The sequence below is a fragment of the Vespa crabro genome, chromosome 4 (genome assembly GCF_910589235.1).
Source record: "Vespa crabro chromosome 4, iyVesCrab1.2, whole genome shotgun sequence".
Classification (NCBI taxonomy): domain Eukaryota; kingdom Metazoa; phylum Arthropoda; class Insecta; order Hymenoptera; family Vespidae; genus Vespa; species Vespa crabro.
Genome location: NC_060958.1, coordinates 9,489,437 through 9,511,936, shown reverse-complemented (window position 1 = coordinate 9,511,936; position 22,500 = coordinate 9,489,437). Strand labels below are relative to the sequence as shown.

Genomic DNA, 22,500 nt, shown 5'->3' with positions numbered 1-22,500 from the left:
GAGAGAGAGAGAGAGAGAGAGAGAGAGAGAGATAAATAGATAGATAAGATAGAGAGAGAGGGAGAGATAGAGTTATAGACCTTTGCTTGGAATAAATAAAATATCATAATTGTCGGTGGTGTAATGTTCTACGGAATCAATATTTCTTTATAGCGAATGCATTTCCTTTTCTCTATGTTTCTCTCTCTCTCTCTCTCTCTCTCTCTTTCTCTCTATCTCTCTTTCACTCTCTTACATGTTTAGATACAAAAGCAAAGCGGACGAGCAATCAATGGAAGTCTTCGATCTTTATCCGTTTACATTAGTTAAACCTTTTTCCCTTTAACTTTTCTCGCTTCTTTCGTTTCTCTCGAGCATCCTTTTTTTTCTTTTTCGATTATAGCAACGCAATGATGTTCTCCTTTTGCATGTTTGCGTGACTCTAAGCCTTTCGTGTTCTCTATTTCAATGACACGACGGAATTTCATTCGAAAGAAAAATACGCTTGAAAATAAAATCTGTAGACTTAAATTCATCGTTCTCTCACTCACTCGCTCACTCCTTCTCTCTTTCTCCCTCTCTCTCTCTCTCTCTCTCACTCTTTTATTTGTTCCTTTTATTCATTCTATCGTCTCTATTATTTTCTATTCTCTGAACTCTTATCTTTTCTAATCAATAAAGATCGACTTTCGATTTTATCGCTTTTCTTACGATGTTTCATCTATCTAACTATTTATTTACTTCTCTCTCTCTCTCCCACCCTCTCTCTCTCTCTCTCTCTCTCGTTTTCTTTATAAGATGAACGTAACGCTAGGATGTTCGAGAGTTTCATTTTCGGAATGAACGTTTCAAGTCGTCCATGTAATATTTGAAATCTAGACAGTGAAGGTAGAATGAGAAAGAGAGATGATGGTTGATCTAAGGAAAAGCGAAACGAGCTAGTAGATTGGCCAGGATCTCCGTTTTCGCGTCGAACCAACGGCTCGAGTATATCGAGGAGTGGCTTTGAGCTCCTGAAATTGCAAAGGACGAGGTGGCCAACAACGTTCGGACAGTCAAGCTAGCTAGCCTTTATCAAAATGGCTTGTCAGCCACAGCCTTTATCGCTCGGTTATCAGGAAGATCGGACGAGAAAGAAAGAAATAAAGAAAGAAAGAAAGAATGTGAGAGAAAGAGAGAGAGAGAGAGAAAGAGAGAGAGAGAGAGAGAGAGAGAGAGAGAGAGAGAGAGAGAGAGAGAGGAAAGATCGAATGAAGAGAAAAGCTGGACTAAGATCGAAAGAAAGATGAGAAGAGGTTAGGGGTTAAGAAAATAAAGAGAGAGAGAGAGAGAGAGAGAGAGAAAGAAGAGAATGAAAAAGATAAAAAAAGAATTCGCTTGAAAAATGGAAAAGTAAGTTCGTTTATTTGATTACTTTGTCGAGTGATTTGTAAAATATAAAAGATAGTATATATATGCATACAAACATACACACACACATATATATGTGTATAGAATGAAACATTCAATGATGTTTAATGCATATTTATGGAAAATATTTTATTCATCGTGTTTATTTCTAATATATAATCCGAACGAAATAATCGGATAATCTATAATCTCTCTCTAAGAAAAACTAATATAAATGAATATAAAATGAATTAATCGGGATTAATTGAGCGCATTCGAGATAATAGTATTTACATACGTACAGAGAACGGACATTATAATCCGTTCTCCTTTTTTTTTTCTCTCTCTCTCCCTCTCTCTCTCTCTCATCTCTATCCCATCGCACTCTACCCTATAGCTTTCGCTCACGATCGAATCATGTTTACGTACGAGACAGGGTGTTTGCAAATACAAAGGCAGGTAAACTCGGCGTATAGCCGAGCATGAGCTGCTAAGCGCGTTACGCCGCATTACAAGTCGCACGGAAATGCGTATGCGCTCGTGCTCTACATATCCTCTTCCCCCTTTCTCCTGCCCTCCCGACATCTCATTCTATCTCTGTTTCTCTCTCTCTTTTTTCTTGAGCACGCAAAAGGTATTCGATGGCGTATATTGACGAATTACGAATTCGTTGAATATATCCGCGAGTCGAGCGAGTAGCCAAACTTCGATAATTATTTTTCTCTTCTATCTCGCTATCCTCTTCTCTCCTTTACACGTCCCTCTCTCTCTCTCTCTCTCTCTCTCTCTCTCTCTCTCTCTCTCCCCGTTTTCTCTCTTCGAGCAGTTAACGAGTATACGCGATACAAAAGTCGAAGAGTCGTTAACGACGACGATGACGACGACGGCGACTACGACGATTCGTGACGCGTGCACCAACGCTTTCATTAATTCGCGAACGCGAGATAGTAAGCTGCTTTTTATCTTTGGAAAAATTCCAACCTCTCTGTACCTCGCTCTCTTTCTTTCTTTCTTTCTTTCTTTCTTTCTCTCTCTTTCAGTCTCTCTTACTCTCTTTTACATACATACACACACACACACTCTCTCTCTCTCTCTCTCTCGTTCTCATCCAATGTTACAATTTATAACACCGAGTCGATGTCGACCTCATCTATTGCTACCACTCTTTTGCTACCACCGATAACGACACGAATAAACCTCTTATTTATTACGCTTTACGTAATTAATTCGTACGAGTTCTTGCGCACTGCACTCCTCTCTCTCTCTCCCTCTCTCTGTATGTCTGTTTGTTTTTATCATTATCTTTATCCCTTTTTGCACTAAGTAGATCGTGATTTTGTATATAATTAAGTAAGCGCAGATATCGAAACTTTCTAACGTTCTAGATATCACATATGCACATACGTTAATATATACGTTGTAAAAACGTGCGTGATCGTAAACGGCACGCGAACAAACAAAAAAAAAAACAAAAAAAAAAAAAAAAAACAATAATAATAATAATAATAATAATAAGATAAATTAATGTGCGGATTTACTGGACGAGTTGTGAAAACGCAAACGATTAAGAATGAAAACAAAGGAAAAAAACCATTGAGCTTAAAAGACTCATAGTATTAGTTATACAAATGATTCCCGAGTTTTAAAATCTCTACGGGTTAGTCAGTTATATAGGAGGTTAAAATTTTTTCCCTTCGTACTTCTAGTCCTTTTATTTATCTTTAAAACAAAAAGTAAATCAGTGAAGTGAGTTAGAAGAATGGATGGATGGATGGATGGATGGATGTATAGAACCGGTGATATCTGGCACAGAACACTCCTCATTTTCTGCATAGTTTATTTTCTGATGGCTGCGTTCTTGAATTTGTCGCATACTTCCGAGCATTTTTAAAGAATTCCATACATCCTATAAAACACTTGAAAGGAAGGAAATAATACCATTTACGATTGTACGAGTTTACGATTGATATTCAAGAAAATGAAAACTAACTGAAATAAAAGTCGTACAAGATTGAGATAAAAAAGAAATAAAGCAGAAAGAAGAAAAAGAAAAAAGAAAAAACGAAAAAAGAAAAAAAAACGATAAAGAAGGAAAGACAAAGAAACCAATTTAAAAAAAAAAAATATCGACGATCCATCGATCTATCGATCGATTCAATATTCCATACATCGATACAATACAAACATTAATAAAAGTCATGAAGAAGTTACTATACGCAATACCGGACGATAAACTCTCTCGAGTATATCACGAAAAACAATGGTGGGTGTTACAGTAGATGCTATTACGAGAATCGAGATTACGAGAAAAGAACTATTTTCAAGTGATTACGAAATCATCCTTCGCTCGTCGTAGTCTTTTTGTCTCGTGCGCATACGCGCGCGCGCGCGCGCGCACACACACACACATACATACATTCATACATACATACGTACATATACACACAAGCATACCGACACGTATACGCATAACACTTTGTTACGAGTGATGTATAGTTATAAATAGTTTCGCTTCTTTGGTATCTTCTCTTATATTCTCTCTCTCTCTCTCTCTCTCTCTCTCTCTCTCTCTCTCTCTCTCTCTCTCTCTCTCTCTTTCTCTCCCTTCTCCCTTCTCTCTTCTAGCAACTGGAAAATTATCTTAGGTGTGTACGAATTATGTGCATGGTAATATCGATATGATGACGCTTATACGTCATAAAACTACGATTCATTTTTTTTCAGAATTTTATATATACATACATACACAGGTACATGCATATATACATACATACATACATACATATATATCATACGTAATTAAATGCACGTATGTATACAAAGTATATTTATTTCTCTTTCTCTCTTTCTCTCTCTCTTTCTCTCTCTTAGTACTACTATCAGATATAGTGTGTCTTAACAGACGGATAAGAATAAATCGTCTTTTTTCTTTTGCTCACAATCGATTTATCGACATTTCCTTCGATTCGATGCTTTTAATTGTCGATAAAAGCCACGGAAATAGATTCGTGTCATTCGTTTTGTTTAATCAAAAAACAATAGTAATCGTTTAACATCGATATAACATAATTTTAATTCACGTTTTTAATTTCTAATAATTAATTAACGCCAAGATATACTTCCTGTAATTGATATTGAATATTTGATGTAACAGGAAATAAGATGCATAGCGAATGAAAGGAAAATATATATATATATATATATATATATATATATATATATATATATATATATATATATATACGTACATAAAGGAATGAAACTATTTAACTATACTATTACAATGTTGATAAAACATAAGCAATGGAAATAAGAATAATAGATAGATAATGGAATTTGAAAACAAATGTGTCAACGTTCAAATACATTAAATATCTACGAAGAAAAAACTGGACATGCATTAACTAAAATAAATTTTTATTCGAAATTAAGAGAGAAAAAGATAGGAGGACGGAAGTAAGACAGACAGACAGACAAACAGACAGAGACAGAGACAGAGACAGAGAGAGAGAGAGAGAGAGAGAGAGAGAGAGAGAGAGAGACTAGAAGAGTATGTTTTGCTAAGAAGATAATCCATTATTCGTAGAGACAAGGCCGAGGGAATAAATTAAGCGTTAAGACGCGTTAATCGCGTAGGCGGTTTATACGCTCGCATTTATGTCGTTAAAATCTCGAGTGGAATCTCGCGAAGGTACTTATCGTTGCCGTTCATCGTCCTTCTATCTACGTTCAAATGTATACGGTTACAAGAAGGCTCCACCCCCCCCCTCCCGTCTGGGGTAATTTCCATTTTCTATAATCTTTTAAAAAGTGATTTTAATTTCTTCTTTTCTTCTTTTCTTTCTTTTATTTTTTTATCTTTTTATCTTTTTATGTTTCTTTTTCGTTTCATTTTTTTTTTCTTTTATTTATTTATTTATTTCTTTTCTCTTTTTATTTTTTTTTTTTTTTTTTTTTTTTCCCCCAAACGATCGGTCCCCGTCCGTCCGCCTGTCTACTTGTCGCTTATTCTTTTAATTTATTTTTATCCGATTATATTTCCAATGCAAAGATTCCCTCTCTTATCCATTTTCTTCAAACGACGAACACGAATTCAATTATTTACATGAACGCTTTAAGGTTAGTAAATACGTTAAACGTTATTAGTAAATAATCCATCCCAGGTATATTCACACAATCGAGAAAAAAACTTTATATAGTTGTTAACTGGTCTCTATTCATTTCATCTTTATTTATTTATCTATCCTAGTATTTTTCTTTTTCTCTTCTTTTTTCCTAGACGCGTCTGATTTCTCTATCTTTACTTTTTATCTTTTTCATTTCTTTATTTATTTATTACTATTATTATTATCGTTGTTGTTATATATATATATATATATATATATATACTTGTTATTAGTATTATTATCATTATCATCATTATTATTGCTATTATCGAAGCGAACGTTACGATGTCTATCGATATCTCTCTCTATTTTTCTCTTTCTCTCTCTCTCTCTCTCTGTCTCTACTTCTGTCTTTCTCCTTGCAATAATATTTGCTTGAATCTGCGAGAGAATCTGTTTTCGAAATTGCAGATTTTGTATTAATTCTATATAGATATGTAATCATGTCAAATATCGAATTAATTAAATATAGTACGGCTCACTTCTGTTTACCTATCTATGATAAATTCTTTTTTTTTTTTTTTTTTTTAGTTTCACGTCGTACGTTTTAAAATTAAATACCATTCATCCAAACCATAAAACGATATCATCCATGTTTATTTAGTCTTTATTCAATATATCAAAATGATCGTTGATCTCTAAAAAAAAAGCACATATATGTGCGCGCGTGTGTGTATGTGTACATGTATATATATATGAATGAATACTTGAAAAAAAATGTGTATATATGTGTATATTTACATTCTTTCTTGTTTGACTTTTTTTTTATACATTATTATGTATATAAAGGAAATTCACAAAGCTTGGTATTTTCATTGATATATATATATATATATACCTATTACCTAATATGGGTATCAAGAGGTAAAACCATTTTAAAAGTGATCCATCAATAACTACAGGTTTCACGAAAGACGATCAACCGATAAATACATCGAATCCTATTTCGAAATTCAAGTTCCAAGCTAAGTTCTGGAACCGTGTTAGCAGCGATTAGATAAGACGAACGAGTATTATCGATTCCGCTCGCAAAGCGTTCGAGAAGCAACGAAGTTGAAATTCTCAATTATGTTGCAAGATATGGTGCTACGATGCAATTGCGATGCGATTGCGATGCGATTGCGATGCAATGTGATGCGATGCGATGCGATGCGATGCGATGAGATGAGATGTGATTCGTTCATTCGTAACTAAGTAAGTGAGTGAGTGAGTGAGTGAGTAAGTAAATGAATGAGTACATTCGTTGTATCATTTTATCTCTTCTTCGAACGTAATTCAAACAATACTCGATGAGATTCGCTCAATGAAGAAGAGTTTTATGGTAGAGAACACTCGACGTTCCTAACATATTTTTTTCAAACGATTTAATACGAATAAAGATCTTTATTACCAATGAGAGAATATCGCTATAGAGTATGTTAATCCGATAATCTCATTGATATGCATAATCCACCGGTATAAACATCAACTAAACGTATATATGTAAAGTCACGTAATAAAACCAAGGGATTTAGTTATCTTTAGATTTTAAGAAACGATTTCATTATATTTTCATAAGAAAATTTCGAAATTCTTTCCTTTTGATTATCCTAAGAGTTTATATTTATTTTCTTTATCCAATCTGCATACGATACATGTTCGTTAACATTTTAAACGTTTATAAACACGTATATATTTCGTATATATTTCCATCAATGCAAATAATAGATATGCTCATATAAAATAGATTTTATTCTTTTATGCAAGTGAGTTTAACATAAAGAAAAAGAAAAAAAAAGAAAGAGAGAGAGAGAGAGAGAGAGAGAGAGAGAGAGAGAAAGATAGAAAGACAGAGAGAAGAAGAAAAAGAAAAAAAAAAAGAAGAAAACAAAGTTATAGCAATAAAATATTTTGCTAAATCTGAGATGTAAACCGTGCAGCAGATTTCTCTCATCCCACTTCTTCTTCTTCTTCTTCTTCTCTCATCTTAAGATTTCTTTTCACTGCTGATCTTCTTCGTCCTTTTTCCTCTGCAACGTCGCCGAGAGTCTCTCACTCTTAATTCAGCGACCTACGCAGCGCCGATGTCGACGACGTCTTCGTCTTCCCTCCTTCACCTCCAACATCTCCTCCTCTTCCTCCTGTTCCTCCTCGTCTTCGTCTTCCCTCCTTCACCTCCTCTATCATCTCCTCATCTTTCTCCTACTCCTCCTTGGCTTCGTCTTCCTTCCTTCACCTCCACCATCACCTCCTCTTCCTCCCGCTCCTCCCTCGTCATCGTCGTCTTCCATTTCTTCTCCCTTCTCCTCTTCTTCGTCCTCCTCCTTTTGCTCTCTTGTCTTCGTCTTCGTCTTCGTCTTCGTCGTCGTCGTTGTCGTCGTCGTCGTCGTCGTCGTCGTCGTCGTCGTCGTCGTCGTCGTCATCGTCGTCGAGTCAGCCGAAAGTATTTGGAGCGTTCTCGTCTCTCCTCGAGTTCGACCCTCGGATTCCAAACGGGCTCCTATCTTCGACACTTCGCGCGGAGACAAAATGTCAAAGACGATTCATTCCTTCGTCCGTCTTCTCCTCGTCTCGATTGGCTCGGAAAAAAAATATTCGTGACACGATTCGATTAACTCTCGATGAAACCTTTCTATCTTTCTCTCTCTCTCTCTCTCTCTCTCTCTCTCTCTCTCTCTCTCTCTCTCTCTCTCTCTCTCACATATACACGCACACACACTCTCTCTCTCTGTCTCTCTCCCATTCTCTTTTGTCTTTTAAAAATGATCCGTTTTATCTTGTTGATATGAATGTTGTTACGAAGTTCCTGACTTATCGGTTAATAAAATAAACGAATAATAGTTCATTATATATACGTATATAAAACTGATCGGACGTTACTTTTTATACTGATTGAATTTGATATAGATGTCCTATATAATGAATATATATGAATATTTATGTATATATATATATATATATATATATATATGTGTGTATATCTTTTACAAATATATAACGGATGAACAAAGCGAGAAAAAATAATAAGGAAAAGTAAAAAAAAGAAAGGGAAGAAAAAAAAAGAAATAAAAGCAAATTGTTTTGAAAGTCATCTCAGGAAAACAAAGCAATGACGTATGGACACATACGAGTCAAAGATACAACGGTCAGTCTCGTTTTTAAGGAAAGATAAGATATGAAAAAAAAATGAAAACGATCGTGTCGTGGCTTAACGTTAAGAGAAAAAAAAAAAAAAAAGGAAAATAAAACATAAAGGAAAAAAAAAAAAACAGGAAAAAATTGGTTGAAAAAAAGCGTATCTTTTTACAATAACATTGATTAAGTACCACTTCGTCTTTCTCTACCTCCCTCCCTCCCTCCCAGCCTCTCTCTCTCTCTCTTTTTCCCATTATTTTCAATCGAAAGCGAATCGGTGTAAAACGCTGACATAACAATTAGCAGCTCCGATTCTCTCTCTCTCTCTCTCTTTCTTTCTTTCTTTCTCTCTTTCTCTCTTTCTCACCGTCAAGATCAATAAACAAGGCGTCGATCTTCTGTGAGTCATACCCCTCGCCTCCCTTTGCCGATCATCGCGTCGCTTCGACCACCAACGTCAGCGTCATATGGTGCTCTCGCTGGCATAGCCTTCGAAACCCTTCTTCCTTCCCTCTCCCTTTCCCTCCCTTTAACCCTCCCTTCCTCTCTCTCCCTCTTTCTCTTTCTCTTATACACGTTGGTCTCGCTCGCTCAAAGGCACATCCCCCGTGAGAAAAATTGTCTGCTCCCTTAGCTCCTGGACGAACGCGACACACCTGACATTTTGTCGCTCGAAATTCACTGTAATCTTTATTTCATTATTTCTCTTAACAATATTATTTCTCAATTATTATTATTATTATTATTATTATTATTATTATTATTATTATTATTATTATTATTATTGTCTGTATGTCGTTGTTTCCACCTCAGTTTGTTTATTTTATTATTCTATTGTTTTATTCAATTTTTCTCTTTTCATTTCCCTTTTTTTTTCCCTTTTTTTTTTTTTTTTTTTATTATCATCATAATTATCATTATTATCGAAATGATTTCCATTCATACATACTGATCCCGAAAGTTCTTACTTATGATTAGATTTAGACACTGCTTTAGATATTAGAAAAACAGATTAAAGAATAGAAGAAAAGGATTATTTCTTACCGTGGCTTCTTCATGACTCGTCGAGCGTACTCTAACTCGGCCTGTCACGTGTCTCGGTGATACGTCGATGTAGTAGTAGCAGTAATAGTACTAGAAGTAATAGTAGTAGTAGTAATAGTAGTAGTAGGAATATCAGTAGTAGTAGTATTGTAGTAGTAGTAGCAATAGTAATAGTAGTAGTAGTAGTAGTAGTAGCAATAGTAATAGTAGTAGTATTAGCAGCAGCAGGTCTCATGGCATCCGTGTATAATCGGCGCGCCGAGAGTGGAACTAAACTTGCTGCTGCCGATTCGAATCGACAAGTATCTCCCTAGGCGGATCGGAAAAATTCCCTAGATCCACTTTTACACAACAAACTCTTCTCTTTCTTCTCCTCCTTCTCCTCCTCTCTCTCTCTCTCTCTCTCTCTCTCTCTCTCTCTCTTTCCCTCTCTTTCTTTCTCTTTCTGTATCTATCTATCTATCTATCTCTCACCCGATCTATCTATCTTCTTACTTATTTATTTATTTATTTACTTATTCCTTTCTCTCTTTTTCTCTCTCTCTCTCTCTCTCTCTCTCGTTTTTTCTCATACACTTTCACGGACCCTTTTCTCTTTTCTCGTGATGAACACGAGGGAGAGAAGATAACGGGGGAACGAGAGAAGGAAAACTCTGGCAACGTCGCCTCGGCTCGCTCGTTTGCCTCTTCTTCGTCGTCTCTTCTCTCTCTTCTCTCTCACTACTCTCTTCACTCTCTTTCTCTTTCTCTCTCTCTCTCTCTCTCTCTCTCTCTTTCTCTCAGTTTCTCTCCCTGCGTGTAACGTCGTCGTCGTGTGCTTCTCGTTCTCTCTCTCTCTCTCTCTCTCTCTCTTTCTTTCTTTTTCTCTCTCTTGGTGCGCGCGTTGCTCTCCTTCTTTTTCACTGGCTGCTCACCGCCACGGCGGCGGATACGTACGTCTCTCTTTCCGATATTTCACACAAACACGCGCGCTTGGCCACGAACACGACGACAAACGAAGCGTGTCACGCATTCGCATCTACACGGGGTCTCTCTTTCTCTTTCTATCTATCTACCTATTTATCTCTCTCTCTCTCTTTCTCTCTGTTTCTGTCTTTTTCTCTCTCTCTAACACGAAAGCTTTTACAAGCGCGTGTCGACTCCCCTTTTTCGAAACGAACGAACGAACGAACGAACGGAGAGGAGAGGAGAAAAGAGAGTGACAAATACACATACACACACCCACAGACACACACACAGGATGATCGAGGGCGGGGGTTTGGGATACGAGAAAATATAGAAGAAAATAAAAAAGAAAGAATAAAAAAAAAAAAAAAGGAACAAAGTTTGCAACGTTTCCAACGAACGTGGTACGACGTCACTATCTAATACACTCAACCAATTTAACTGTTAACTATTAAAAGAAATAGGAGCGAGGGAGAAGGAGTGGGGGAAAAAAAGGGGGAGAGGGGAAAAGTGTACTTCGCGTGCTTCTTCTTCGCGATCGTCAAAAATAACGCGAACACTTTTAATAATTGATAACGTGTGACATGACGTGCGAGACACACAAGGATTCCTTTCAACGAATACCGAATTTCCTGTCACGATTCTTCGTATACATAACCTCTCTTTCTTCCTTCCTTCCTTCCTTTCTATCTTTGTCTCTCTCTCTCTCTCTCTAACTCTCTGTTTTAACGGACCTTTTCTTCGTTGACGAGTACGTAAATGTGTTCTTCGTATATATATATATATATATATATATATACATACATATATATATATATATATATATATATGTAAAGATTATTAAAAAATATTTTTGCCGGTTTAATATGAAATATATGTGAGCTTGTGTCCCAAGAACATTAGGACCATTTCTGTCATCAGTCCCACCACCATCACCGCCGAAAACATAACCACTGGCACAAAACACACGAGCATCATAATCGGCCCACGGTTTCACTACTCGAGAGAACCGTACCGTATAAGAGGAGGTGAGAGCGCGCGCGCGCGCGCGCGCCCGCTCTCTCTCTCTCTCTTTCTCTCTCTCGGTCCTTCTCCCTCCCTCCTTCGTTCGTCCCGTCGCGGGAGGGAGAGAGAGAGACAAAACACACCGAGAACGAACGACGAACGAACGTTCTCCCTCTCCCTCTCTCTCTCTCTCTCTCTCTCTCTCTCTTCCTCTATATATGTCCCTGTCTCTCTCGCGCAACGAATCGACTGGGTTCTCTTTTCTTTCCCTTCGACTACTTCTTTTTTCTTACTTACACCAATCTTTCCTCCGCCAACGATTCCTTTCAGTTAAACAGAGCGCCACTCTTTCATTTATTTACTTGATTTATTTATTCATTCATTCATTCATTCATTCATTCATTCATTTATTTATTTATTTATTTATTTATTCCTTTCTCTTTATCTCTCTTACTTCTTCGTTTTTCTCTTCCACTACTACATCTTCCTTTTTCTTCTTTTTCTTCTGCTTCTACTCCTTCTTCTCTACTACTTCCACTCGTTGCTACTTTCTAACGAGCGCGTAAGCAAGCACGAGAATCGCCGTTAAGTCTTCTCGAGAAGGTAACCGTGTTTAACCGAGAAACTCGACGACAACGATGACGACGAGGACGACGACAACGGCGACGAGAAATGCCGGTCAGTTGCACGCGCGCAAAGACCCGCGCACCCTTCGAAATCCCACCATGTCCGTTATCACCTTTCGACGGTACTCTCACTTACTAGCGCTGGCGGAAGCCATATTGCGATCACTGTCCGTGCCACTGTCGGCTGAGCGCCGATCGACGGCGGCGAACCGAGCCGCGACGACGGGCGGCGGGAGGGGGGCGCCAGTGTGGCCGTACCAAAGACGCCAAAGGGGCCGAAGGGGGTGAAGCCATATAGAGAGAGCCTATTGGTCGAACGCACCTGCCGCGGCTGTCGACATCTTGCGGATGAAAAAAATATGAGAGGTAGATTTTGAAATTGGGATCTACCTTATCGACTGCGATAATGGAAGATGGCCGTCCTCAACTTTTCTTCTTTTTCGCTGTCGGTTTTCTTCTTCTTCTTCTTCTTCTTTCTTTCTTTTTTCTACGTTATTTACTATTGGTTTCCTTCCTTTTAACACTCTTTCTCTTTTAACGAAGACGATAGACATCCCAGAAAAAGAAACTAATTAATCTTCGAAAGGATCCTCTTTAACTTTTTCTTGTCACACGCGAGTGACGTCCAAACCGACGTCACTTTCAAACGTCACGAACGACAACGGACTTTCTATCGTAGTTTCGTAAAACGCGTTAAAAGTAGGTCGTCCTGCCTGCTGGAGGACTTATATGCATATACATATACATATATATACATATATATATATATATATATGCATGTACGTCCTCGTGTTTACGTATGTATACATACATATATATATATATGAACTTTTGTTGGTATTTTTTAATAAGGATGCGAATATCAAAATGGTGGTTCGCGTTAACTAGCTATCGAAATGACGCACCGTGAAAATAACATATTATGATACTTTATGGTTTCTTCTTTATTTGTTATGACCGCAAAAAAAAAAATAAAAAATAAAAGAACAAAGAAAGAACAAATGAAAAAAAAAAAAAAAGAAAACAGGAAATATAAAAATTGCGATTGTTAGTCTTCGTACAGAGATAAGCCTTGTGGCCCAGTAGAATCCGTTAGACGTGTCGGAAGAAGGGTTGGGGAAATCGACATACGGTGTCGCGCGTGTATGCTCTTAAATATCATGCCTTGTGCTCGTTAAGCAAAGAGAAAGAGAAAGAGAGAAAGAGGATAAAAAAAGAGAGAGGAAGGGTAAAACAAGATCATTGCCGTCGTCTAACGACTAGACGAATTTACAAAAGAGCATACGTTCGCTAGAAAATAACGAGCTCGGGAAACGTGCCAGATTACGAAGAACTATCCAGAGTTTTAAACGACACCGCTGCTGTCTGCCTCGCTCTACTCTTCTCTCCCTTTTCCATTTCCTCACCTAACTCCCTCCCTCCCTCCATCCTTCCCACCCTCCTTCATTTCGCCATCCAGAAGAGCACGCGATAAAAAGGGAGAGAGAGAGAGAGAGAGGGATGGGGATGAAGAGAAATTATGCAAGCGATGTTACCGTTCGGCTTTACAACGAGAAAGCAAATTGCTAATTAACGAGCCGCCACGAGCTACTAGATCGAGACTGCTAATATAACAGGGTGGATTGTCTTAATTAAATGAAGAGAGAACCGGTAGCTCTGTTTGAGTCTATAAATTCAAGACAAAAGATTCTCTAAGGATTTGTAAAAAATCTCTTAGTTTATTTCAGTAACACTTTTATCCTTCACCTTTTCTATCTATCTCCTTAAAGATTTTCAGTTTTAAAGTATCGCAACGCCAGGTATATATATATATATATATATACAACTATACAAAGGTACGTAGTCGTTAAGTTAAATTCATCTTAGACGAAGAGGTTCAACAACAAGAATTTTCCCCTCGTTTCTCCTACCGACTAATCTCTCTCCTACCGGAGAATCTTAGAAGAAGACGACACATGCGCAAACGGATATGCAACAAGTACTCGCGCCCTCGATGAAAATATGCGCGGACACGTTTTTACGATGCTTCCTACTCTCTCTCGCTCTCTCCCTCTCTCTCTCTCTCTTTCTACACACACACACACACACAGAGAGATATATATATATATATCCCTATCTCTCTCTCTCTCTCTCTCTCTCTCTCCCTCTCTCTCCCTTACTCCAACCAGTGGCCTCTTTGTCCGTCATTTTTCGAATTCGCGTTTTTGCAATCATAATCGCGTCAGATCAAATCAACGAAGTGGACAAGATTTTGTAGGATGCCGACGATCGTAAAGATTGCCGGCTGGAAAAGGACATGCAACAAGTCCTCTTTCCCTCTCTCTCACTCTATCGCTCGCTCGTTCTCGTCAATGGCCTCTTTCGGACGTTCCTCCTCCTCCACCTCCTCCTCCTCATCCTCCTTCTCCTCCTCCTCCTCTTCCGCCCGTTACTTTACATCACCGGTGACGCACGACTTCCGCTACGTCACGCGACGCCCACTGACGTAACGTTTACTCCAAAGAGCCCACGCACAGAGAGACTGAGAGGGAGAATGTGTGTATATGTTTATGCGTGTGCGTGTATGTATGTGTGTGTGTGTGTGTATGAGAGAGAGAGAGAGAGAGAGGGAGAGATGCGTTTCATTGATCAATCCTTATCCCCTGTTCCCTATTACCCGATATCCTAATCGAATATCTCTCTTCGAATACTCGTGAAACTTGTCGAACGGAGATCTGAATATACGAAATTGATCTGAACGAGATAAAAGATAACAGATAGATTGGATTTGAAAAAAAAAAAAAAAAAAAAAAAAAGAGAGAGAGAGAAAAAAAAGGAAAAAAAAGAAAAAGAGAAGAAAAAAAAATAGAATCGATTAGAAAATAATATTCGATGTGTTGTATTTATTTGCTACGGACACAATATGAGGGTTGGGAAAAGCATGACGATGAAGTACACTTCAACGAACTGCGGAGTCCCTAAATTCTACGTAATGGTTTAAAGGGCAGCCGGTCGGTGGCTCGGTTGGAAAACGAGACCCTATTGACGAGAGAACCTACCTGACTCGTTTTAAAGCCCTCCCTCTCCCCCCTTCTCTCTCTCTCTCTCTCTCTCTCTCTCTCTCTCTCTCTCTCTCTTATCTACTGCAAGAGCTCTTTTCTTTTTCCCCTTTCTCTTTCCGTTCTCTTCGTAATCTTCATTTTCTTCTTCTTCTTTTTCTTTTTCTTCTTCTTCTTCTTCTTCTTCTTCTTATTGTTAATATCCAAATCTATAGCATTCTGGGTAATTTGATCGATAACTGGTATACTCCAGTTACCTTGACATAGAAAAAGGCAAATGTTCCAATTGACTCGATTGGAATGCATGATAACAAAAGGAAGAGAAAGAAAATAAGAAAGAGAAAAAAAAAACGTCTTCATCGTTATCAGGTTCTTAATCAAGAAATAAAACCTTTCCCGCTCAATCCTTTTCCTTTTTCACGTTTACCGATCTTAAGCGAGACGATTCGAATCCGGCGCTAAAGGATAAGTCGAGTAGTCGAGGAGCGATAGTGGGCAAATATAAGAGGAAAAAAAGAATGGAGGAGGAAGGTAAAAGACGAGAAGGACAAAAGAGAGAGAGAAAGAGAGAGGTGGAGGTAGAGGTAAAGAGATAGAGAAAGATAGAGAAAAGTAAGAGAAGGTAAAGAGCATGGCCTTTTTCTCAGCTTCTTTGACCGACCCATGCTCTGCGGCTAGTAGAAAAAGAGAAAGGAGCAACGACGAAGATATAGCGATATATATAGAGAGAAAGAGAGAGAGAGAGAGAGAGAGAGAGAGAGAGAGAGAGAATTCCTCTCTATTGATTTCCTGCCGAGCGTGGGCCAACGAAGGGAGGATTAGGTATTGCGCCTCTCTCTTTCTTTCTCTCTTTCTGTTTTTCTCCTTTACTCACGTTACCTCCCCCTCTCCTTCTCTCTCTCTTTTTTCTCTCTCTCTCTCTCTCTCTCTCTTTCTCTTTCTCTTTCTCACACACACATTTCTTTCATCCTTCGAGACAACACTTTTGCTATAATCGAACGAGCACCTGGCTGGTTTACTAGAGAAGAGGTAAGAGATGAAAGGAGACTAAATGTGGCGACCGAGTTGATGGAGATAAGACGAAAACAAGAAAGCACGTAAATCTTTAGAGAGAAAAAAGAAAAAGAAAGAGAGGGAGAGAGAGAGAGACGAAGAAGATGAAAGGAAATGAGTAAGAGAAAAAAAAGGGTTAGAAAGAAAGAGAGAAGGAGACACCTGGGTAAACCGAAATAGGAAGTTAAATGTGTATACTATAATTATGACCGTGTCGAGTTAGAAACGACGAACTCATACTCTCTTCTCTGAATGTCCTAGGAATGACAATGTGGTAGTGTTCATGTTGCTTCTACTTTAGCAATGGAGACAATACCAATGAAGCTGGGGGTAGTTCAACGATGTAGGCTTGCTAACACTACCATTGCTAACTGGTAATAGTAATAGTTGTAATAGTAGTAGTAGTAGTAGTAGTAGTAGTAGTGGTAGTAGTAGGAGTAATGGTAGAAGTAGTAGTAGTAGTGACCGTGGCATCGGCGTGCAGTATTGGTACATCATCCTACACCGTCTATGGTAAAGATAATCGATGGTGGGGATTGATTACAGTAGTGGTGGTGGCGCTGATGCCGTTGCTGTTGCTGAAAAGATGGTGGTGGTAGTAGTGGTGGTGGTGGTGGTGGTAGAGTAGTAGTAATAGTAGTAGTAGTAGTAACAGTAGTAGTAGACTTGCGTACAAACCTCGTGACGTCAGAAGCCGTCGAGCGTAACCCATGAATCCACACCTCAAGCACCCCTTTCCACCAGCAGCCTCGACCCTCTACCCCTGCTGGTTGAACCGTTGCTTCCTTCGTTCTACATCCATCGTAGCTTTCTCGTCTCGTCGCAACCGCACCCCATCCCTTCATTCCCTTTATCTCTTCCCGCCTACCTACCCACCACCGTGCGTCGTCTCGAGACACTATCGATAATATTACTTCGATGTACGCGGCTAAGCAATTAATGGAGCCGTGCCGTCAAAGAACGCGTACGTCGCGAACCGACAATAATGCGCATAGGTATATTAGCTACTTTTCACTACTTTTTCTCTCGATTACCCCTTCCCCAAGTATTAACGAAATAAAATAAATTAATGATTATCAATTTAAACGAAAATAGTGGTATTCGTTATTATATTACGTTTACGAGAGAGAGAGAGAGAGAGAGAGAGAGAACATTTAATAAACGATAACAAATTGGGATCTATATTTCCTTCGATGATTAATTTGTCATTCACATAAATTGATAACTAATGGTATTTAGGATTTCCTCTAATCGCATATATATATATATATATATATATATATATATATATAATTATTTACTAACAAACTATAATATGTAGAACATATGTAATATATTTTACATATATATTATGTAAAAACATTTAAAAGTATTTGAAGAAAGATCCGAACATGTTGCGTTATATTGCTCTATACTATATACATATATATATACAGACCTATATGAATAAACATATATACATATCTATAATAAGTGTGTATATATATATATATATATATACACTTATCGTTTTCAAAGAGGTCGTAGATTCAAATCAATGATCTGACAAAAATCGAAGGAGATAAGCACGAACAAAATGATATAACCAATTCCTCCGATTGTTATCGAACTCTTTCGAGATCGAACGCAATCGTCTCGATAACGCAATGATATTAAAACTTGAGTTATCAGTTGGTGTTGGCCGTTAATCGATTAGCCTTTATTTATTCCATGCTACGATACATGTGACATTGCGGAGCCAATAGAGACGCGATAACGGACTGGTCAAAGGAAAGGAAATTAAGTTAGATAATGTGGGACGTTCATTCTCGTTACGCGACTCGATTACTATGTAATAGGAAGTATAAGTACATAGCTAACGTCGCTATAACTACATACATATACACACACACACACACACGCACACACAGAGGTAGAGAGAGAGAGAGAGAGAGAGAGAGAGAAAGAGAGAGAGAAAGAGAGACGTAGTGGATGAATACGAGTTTTCCTCTTTCTCTCTCAGTTATTCCAATTAAGCTATATTATTACTCTCTCGTAAAAGAAAAATTTCTCACGGCACTAACGAAGCCTGGAAGTGGAACTACGCCACAAACTCCGATTTCCCTTGAAACACGCTAATTCCCGATGCGCGAGAGAAGTTTTACATAAACGACTTAGCGTTTCTCTAACGTTACGCGAATATTCTCTGTCTATTTATCGAGTGGTCCACGATACTTTACGGGTGCTATCAATACCACGGAATGATACACAATTAACCATAATAAATGGTAGAACTTTAAAGAAGGTTGGAAAACTTTGGTCCTTTACAATTTATTACATCGTAAATCTGTATGATGATAAACGTCGAGAAAAAGGAAAAAAAGAAAAAAAAAGGAAAGAAAAGCAGAGAGAGAGAGAGAGAGAGAGAGAGAGAGAGAGAGAGAGAGAGAGAGAGAACGTTGCACCAGCGAAGGAGGATATTTTACATCGATTTGAAAGTTTATTGTTACAATTTGTCGAATAGAATTACATTTTAATTAAAACGAATTATTATTTATCATACAATTGGGGGCGGGATGAACGTCGTAAAAATCGTTTTCTTTCTTTCGGGGGAGGGGAGAGCAGTGTATGTGTGTGTGTGTGTGTGTGTTCGTGCGTGCGTGCATACGTGTGCAACAGACTCAATCGAGTCGAACGGGCAAAGCCATGGCGAAGGGTCAGCGTCTTCGTAATGCTTCGCAAGTAGCGTGTTATCGATTAGCAGTAAATCGTAGAGACGCGCACAGATGCGCGACACGAGTTGACAGAGGGTTAGGAAGATAATACGTCTATATCGGTGTGACTGCACATTGATTTAGTGGTGGTTAACCGAGTTCCCCTAATACTATAGCCGACAATGACTCACCGTTTCTCCTCAATATCGAGAGCCCGATGATCCTTATCGATAAGGTTCGTTCGCGAATACAGGATCGTCGATTACGTAGATCGAACCTAGTAGTCGTTGTATCATCGTCATAACCATCATTTCTAGATGGTAACAAACAAATACCCCTTGGACTTAATGTAAACGATATCGATCTATATAGATCTATAATTTTTTAATGAAATCATTAGATATTACTTTTCCATCTTTTTTTCTTCTTCTTCTTCTTATCCTTTGCTCTTGTTCTTCTTCCTTCTTTTTTAATTTTTTTTTTAATTTTTTTTTTTTTTTTTTTTTTTTTTTAATTTTTTAATTATCCTTTTTTTTTCTTTTCTTTTTTTTTTTTCCTTTTTTCTTCATTGGAGGAAAACATTACTCCTTGACAAGTTCAGACAAAGGGGGGGAGGTTTTTTATCAATTTGTACGTGAGATAGCTGCCTTCTTACTACGTCAACCTTGAGAGAACCCTTCGACGAGGCCATGTAGGAAAAGATGGGGAAAGGAAGAAGAAAAAAAAAAAAAAAAGAAAATGGTACGGCTCAAAAGCAGACTTCTTTTCCCGAATTCGTCATGACCGAGGATGATAGAAGAAAAGAAAGAGAAAGGAAGGAGGAAGGGGAGAGGATGGGAGAGAAATCACCCTCTCTAACATAGAAAACACATTTTCCATGTGTTGCTACTCGTCGGGGTATATGGGTCGAGAAATGCTCTGCAGGCGCTAAATATATATCGGCACGTGCACACGCACGCACATTCTCTCTCTCTCTCTCTCTCTCACACACACACACACACACACACACACACACTATCTATCTGTCTATCTATCTATCTATCTATCTATCTATCTCTTTCTTTTTCTTACATTCGTTTAAAGCTCCTCACGCGCGTACCGGCCGAACCAGAAGACGAGACGAGAGAGAGAAGACATTTCTCTCTCCTTGAGAAGGCTCATTTACCTTTCACACCGACGAGAAAGAAAGAGACAGGCGTATAAATAAAAGAAGAAAGAACAAACGTAGAAAAGCAGAGATTGTTAAAATAAATAATAAAGAAAAGAATTTTTACAATTCCTTTATATTTATCATATTAATACGTTTATATTATTAACTTTGGCAAGGGATGTTAATTCGATTGTTTATCAAAAAATTTCGAATAAATTACAGTATTGATTTTTTTTTTTTTTTTGATTTATTTTTCTTCTTCTTCTCCCCCACCCTAGCCCACCCCATCCCACCCCATCCTCTTCGCCCGATTATAATTGTATAACTCATTGATCATTTTTGAATGAGAGACGTGTTTAATAAAATTTGTAATTTCTCTCCGATAAATGCATTTATATATTTTAAAACGAACATAACTATTCTATTCAATTCTACTCCGTTTCATTCTTATTCTATTTTATTCTTCTTCTTTATCTCTATTCATCTTCCTTTTGATCCTTCCTTCCTTCCTTCATTCTTTCTATCTATCTATCCTATCTTTCTTACTCGTTCATCCACTTTTTTCAACAAGCTACTTCTGCCTCTGCTGTTACCGTTGCCGTTGATGCCTGTGCTGGTACTACTTTACAGAGGACTCAACGCCGTGAAGAAATCGATTCGTCAACCTGTCCTGACGAGAGACCTTTGCTCTTTTACTTGCGACCGGTATTCCTTCTCCGGTGATTTACACACCCGCTAAAATCTGGTCAGCCATCCGTCGCAGACCATCCCTCCTATCACCATCACCACCGCCATGTCTTCTAGAAACTTTCTTTTTCCTCGAATCAGTATCTTCTACGAATTCTCAAAGAAGAAATATTTCTTTTTGCAATATTTCGTTTCAACGATGAACTGAACTTTATCTTATACATACATACATGCATGCATACATGGATACATGTAAAAGATATTCAATGTGTATATGTATGTATACATGTATACATGCGAGCGCGTGTACGTACAAATTTAAAATTAAAATAACGAGAATAATAAATAAATAATTAACAGTAATAGTTTAGTTCGTCGTAAACGGTGTTAAATCTCTCAGGGCAAAATTCAAATGTGATTTGTCAGGGAAGACGTCCTACATTTTACGATGAGTCAATTAAATCTCTAGCAGTCTGGAAATCTTCCAAGTGCGACGTGAGACTCGAGTTCATGATAGCGAGAAGGATGGTGATGACGATGATAATAATGAAGAAAAATAAGAACAAAAAACAGAGAAGAAGAAGAAGAAGAAGAAGAAGAAATAAGAAAATACGAAGAAAACGCAAATGCTCCGTTAATACTACGTGGCGCTATCGTTTTAATGCGAGGCTAATGGAACGAAACTCAGAAGATACTCTAAGAAAACGATGAAATCGTTTAACTAGAAAGAGAGAAAGGGAGAAAGATAATAATGAGAAGGAAAAGGAGAAGATGATGATCTAGAAAAGAAAAACAAGATGATGATGTTGATGAAGAAGAATAAGAAGAAGAAGAAGAAGTCAAGGTCACAAGAGAAGGTATCTTTAACGATCGAGTTATCCTTCTCGTTGAATATGCTTTTACCGACCGCTGGTAACGGATTTCACGCTACGAGAGCTATGATCGTATTCCATGAAAAGAGAGACGCGTTAAGTTCTCGGTTGGCGCGCGTGCAAGTATAATATACACCACGAAGAGGAGAATCAAAAGAGAAAAGAGAGAAGAGAAGAGAAGAGAAGAAAAGAGAAGAGAAGAGAAAAGAAACACACAGTGTAAACCTATAGATGGCCTCTTGTCTCTCTTACTTTACCTCTTCGCCATTCCCCCTGTAGAACGGATATATATAATGAATTATCGATAAGGTCGACTCTCGCGAAGGTCGTTTCTTGACCTTCGATTTTCCGTTCGTGATTTCCTTCGAATACAATGAAAATAACGAAATCCGTTAGAAACGTACCACGTACGATAATTCATCTACTTGTACATATTCGCTAATTGAAAAAAGTAACGCGAAAATGAGAAAAAGAAGGAGCGAGAGAGAGAGAGAGAGAGAGAACGAGGGGGTGGTGGAAGGAAGAAGAAGGAATAATAAATTCTGAAGAAACTACGTTTAATCTCGATCTTTAAGAAATAATTTATCAACGTTCTAAGAACGCGTTCTATGTAACAATCGACACGAGAACACAAACCAGTACATACATTCTCATTTGAACGATTTAGAAATCATGTTCGTTGATCGTTCAAACGATCCGGTCTAATGATTGATTTTTTAGTTGAACGAAGAACACAGTC

General features: G+C 38.0%; 1 protein-coding gene across 9 annotated transcripts in view; it reads right to left on the bottom strand.

Annotated features, from left to right (window-relative positions):
• The window catches only part of LOC124423362 (AF4/FMR2 family member lilli-like), a 161,485-nt gene that overhangs the window by 110,438 nt on the left and 28,547 nt on the right, over positions 1-22,500 (bottom strand). For 5 of the 9 annotated variants that reach the window (XM_046960988.1, XM_046960989.1, XM_046960991.1 and 2 more), the window contains exon 1: positions 17,038-17,219. The exons of 3 other annotated variants lie outside the window; for them this stretch is intronic. In XM_046960988.1, the coding sequence (XP_046816944.1) occupies positions 17,038-17,204 (167 nt within the window). In that variant the 5' untranslated portion in view covers positions 17,205-17,219. Of the gene's footprint in view, positions 1-9,692; positions 10,138-17,037; positions 17,220-22,500 lie in introns of those variants that run through there. One more of the 9 variants, XM_046960995.1, reaches the window with a different exon arrangement.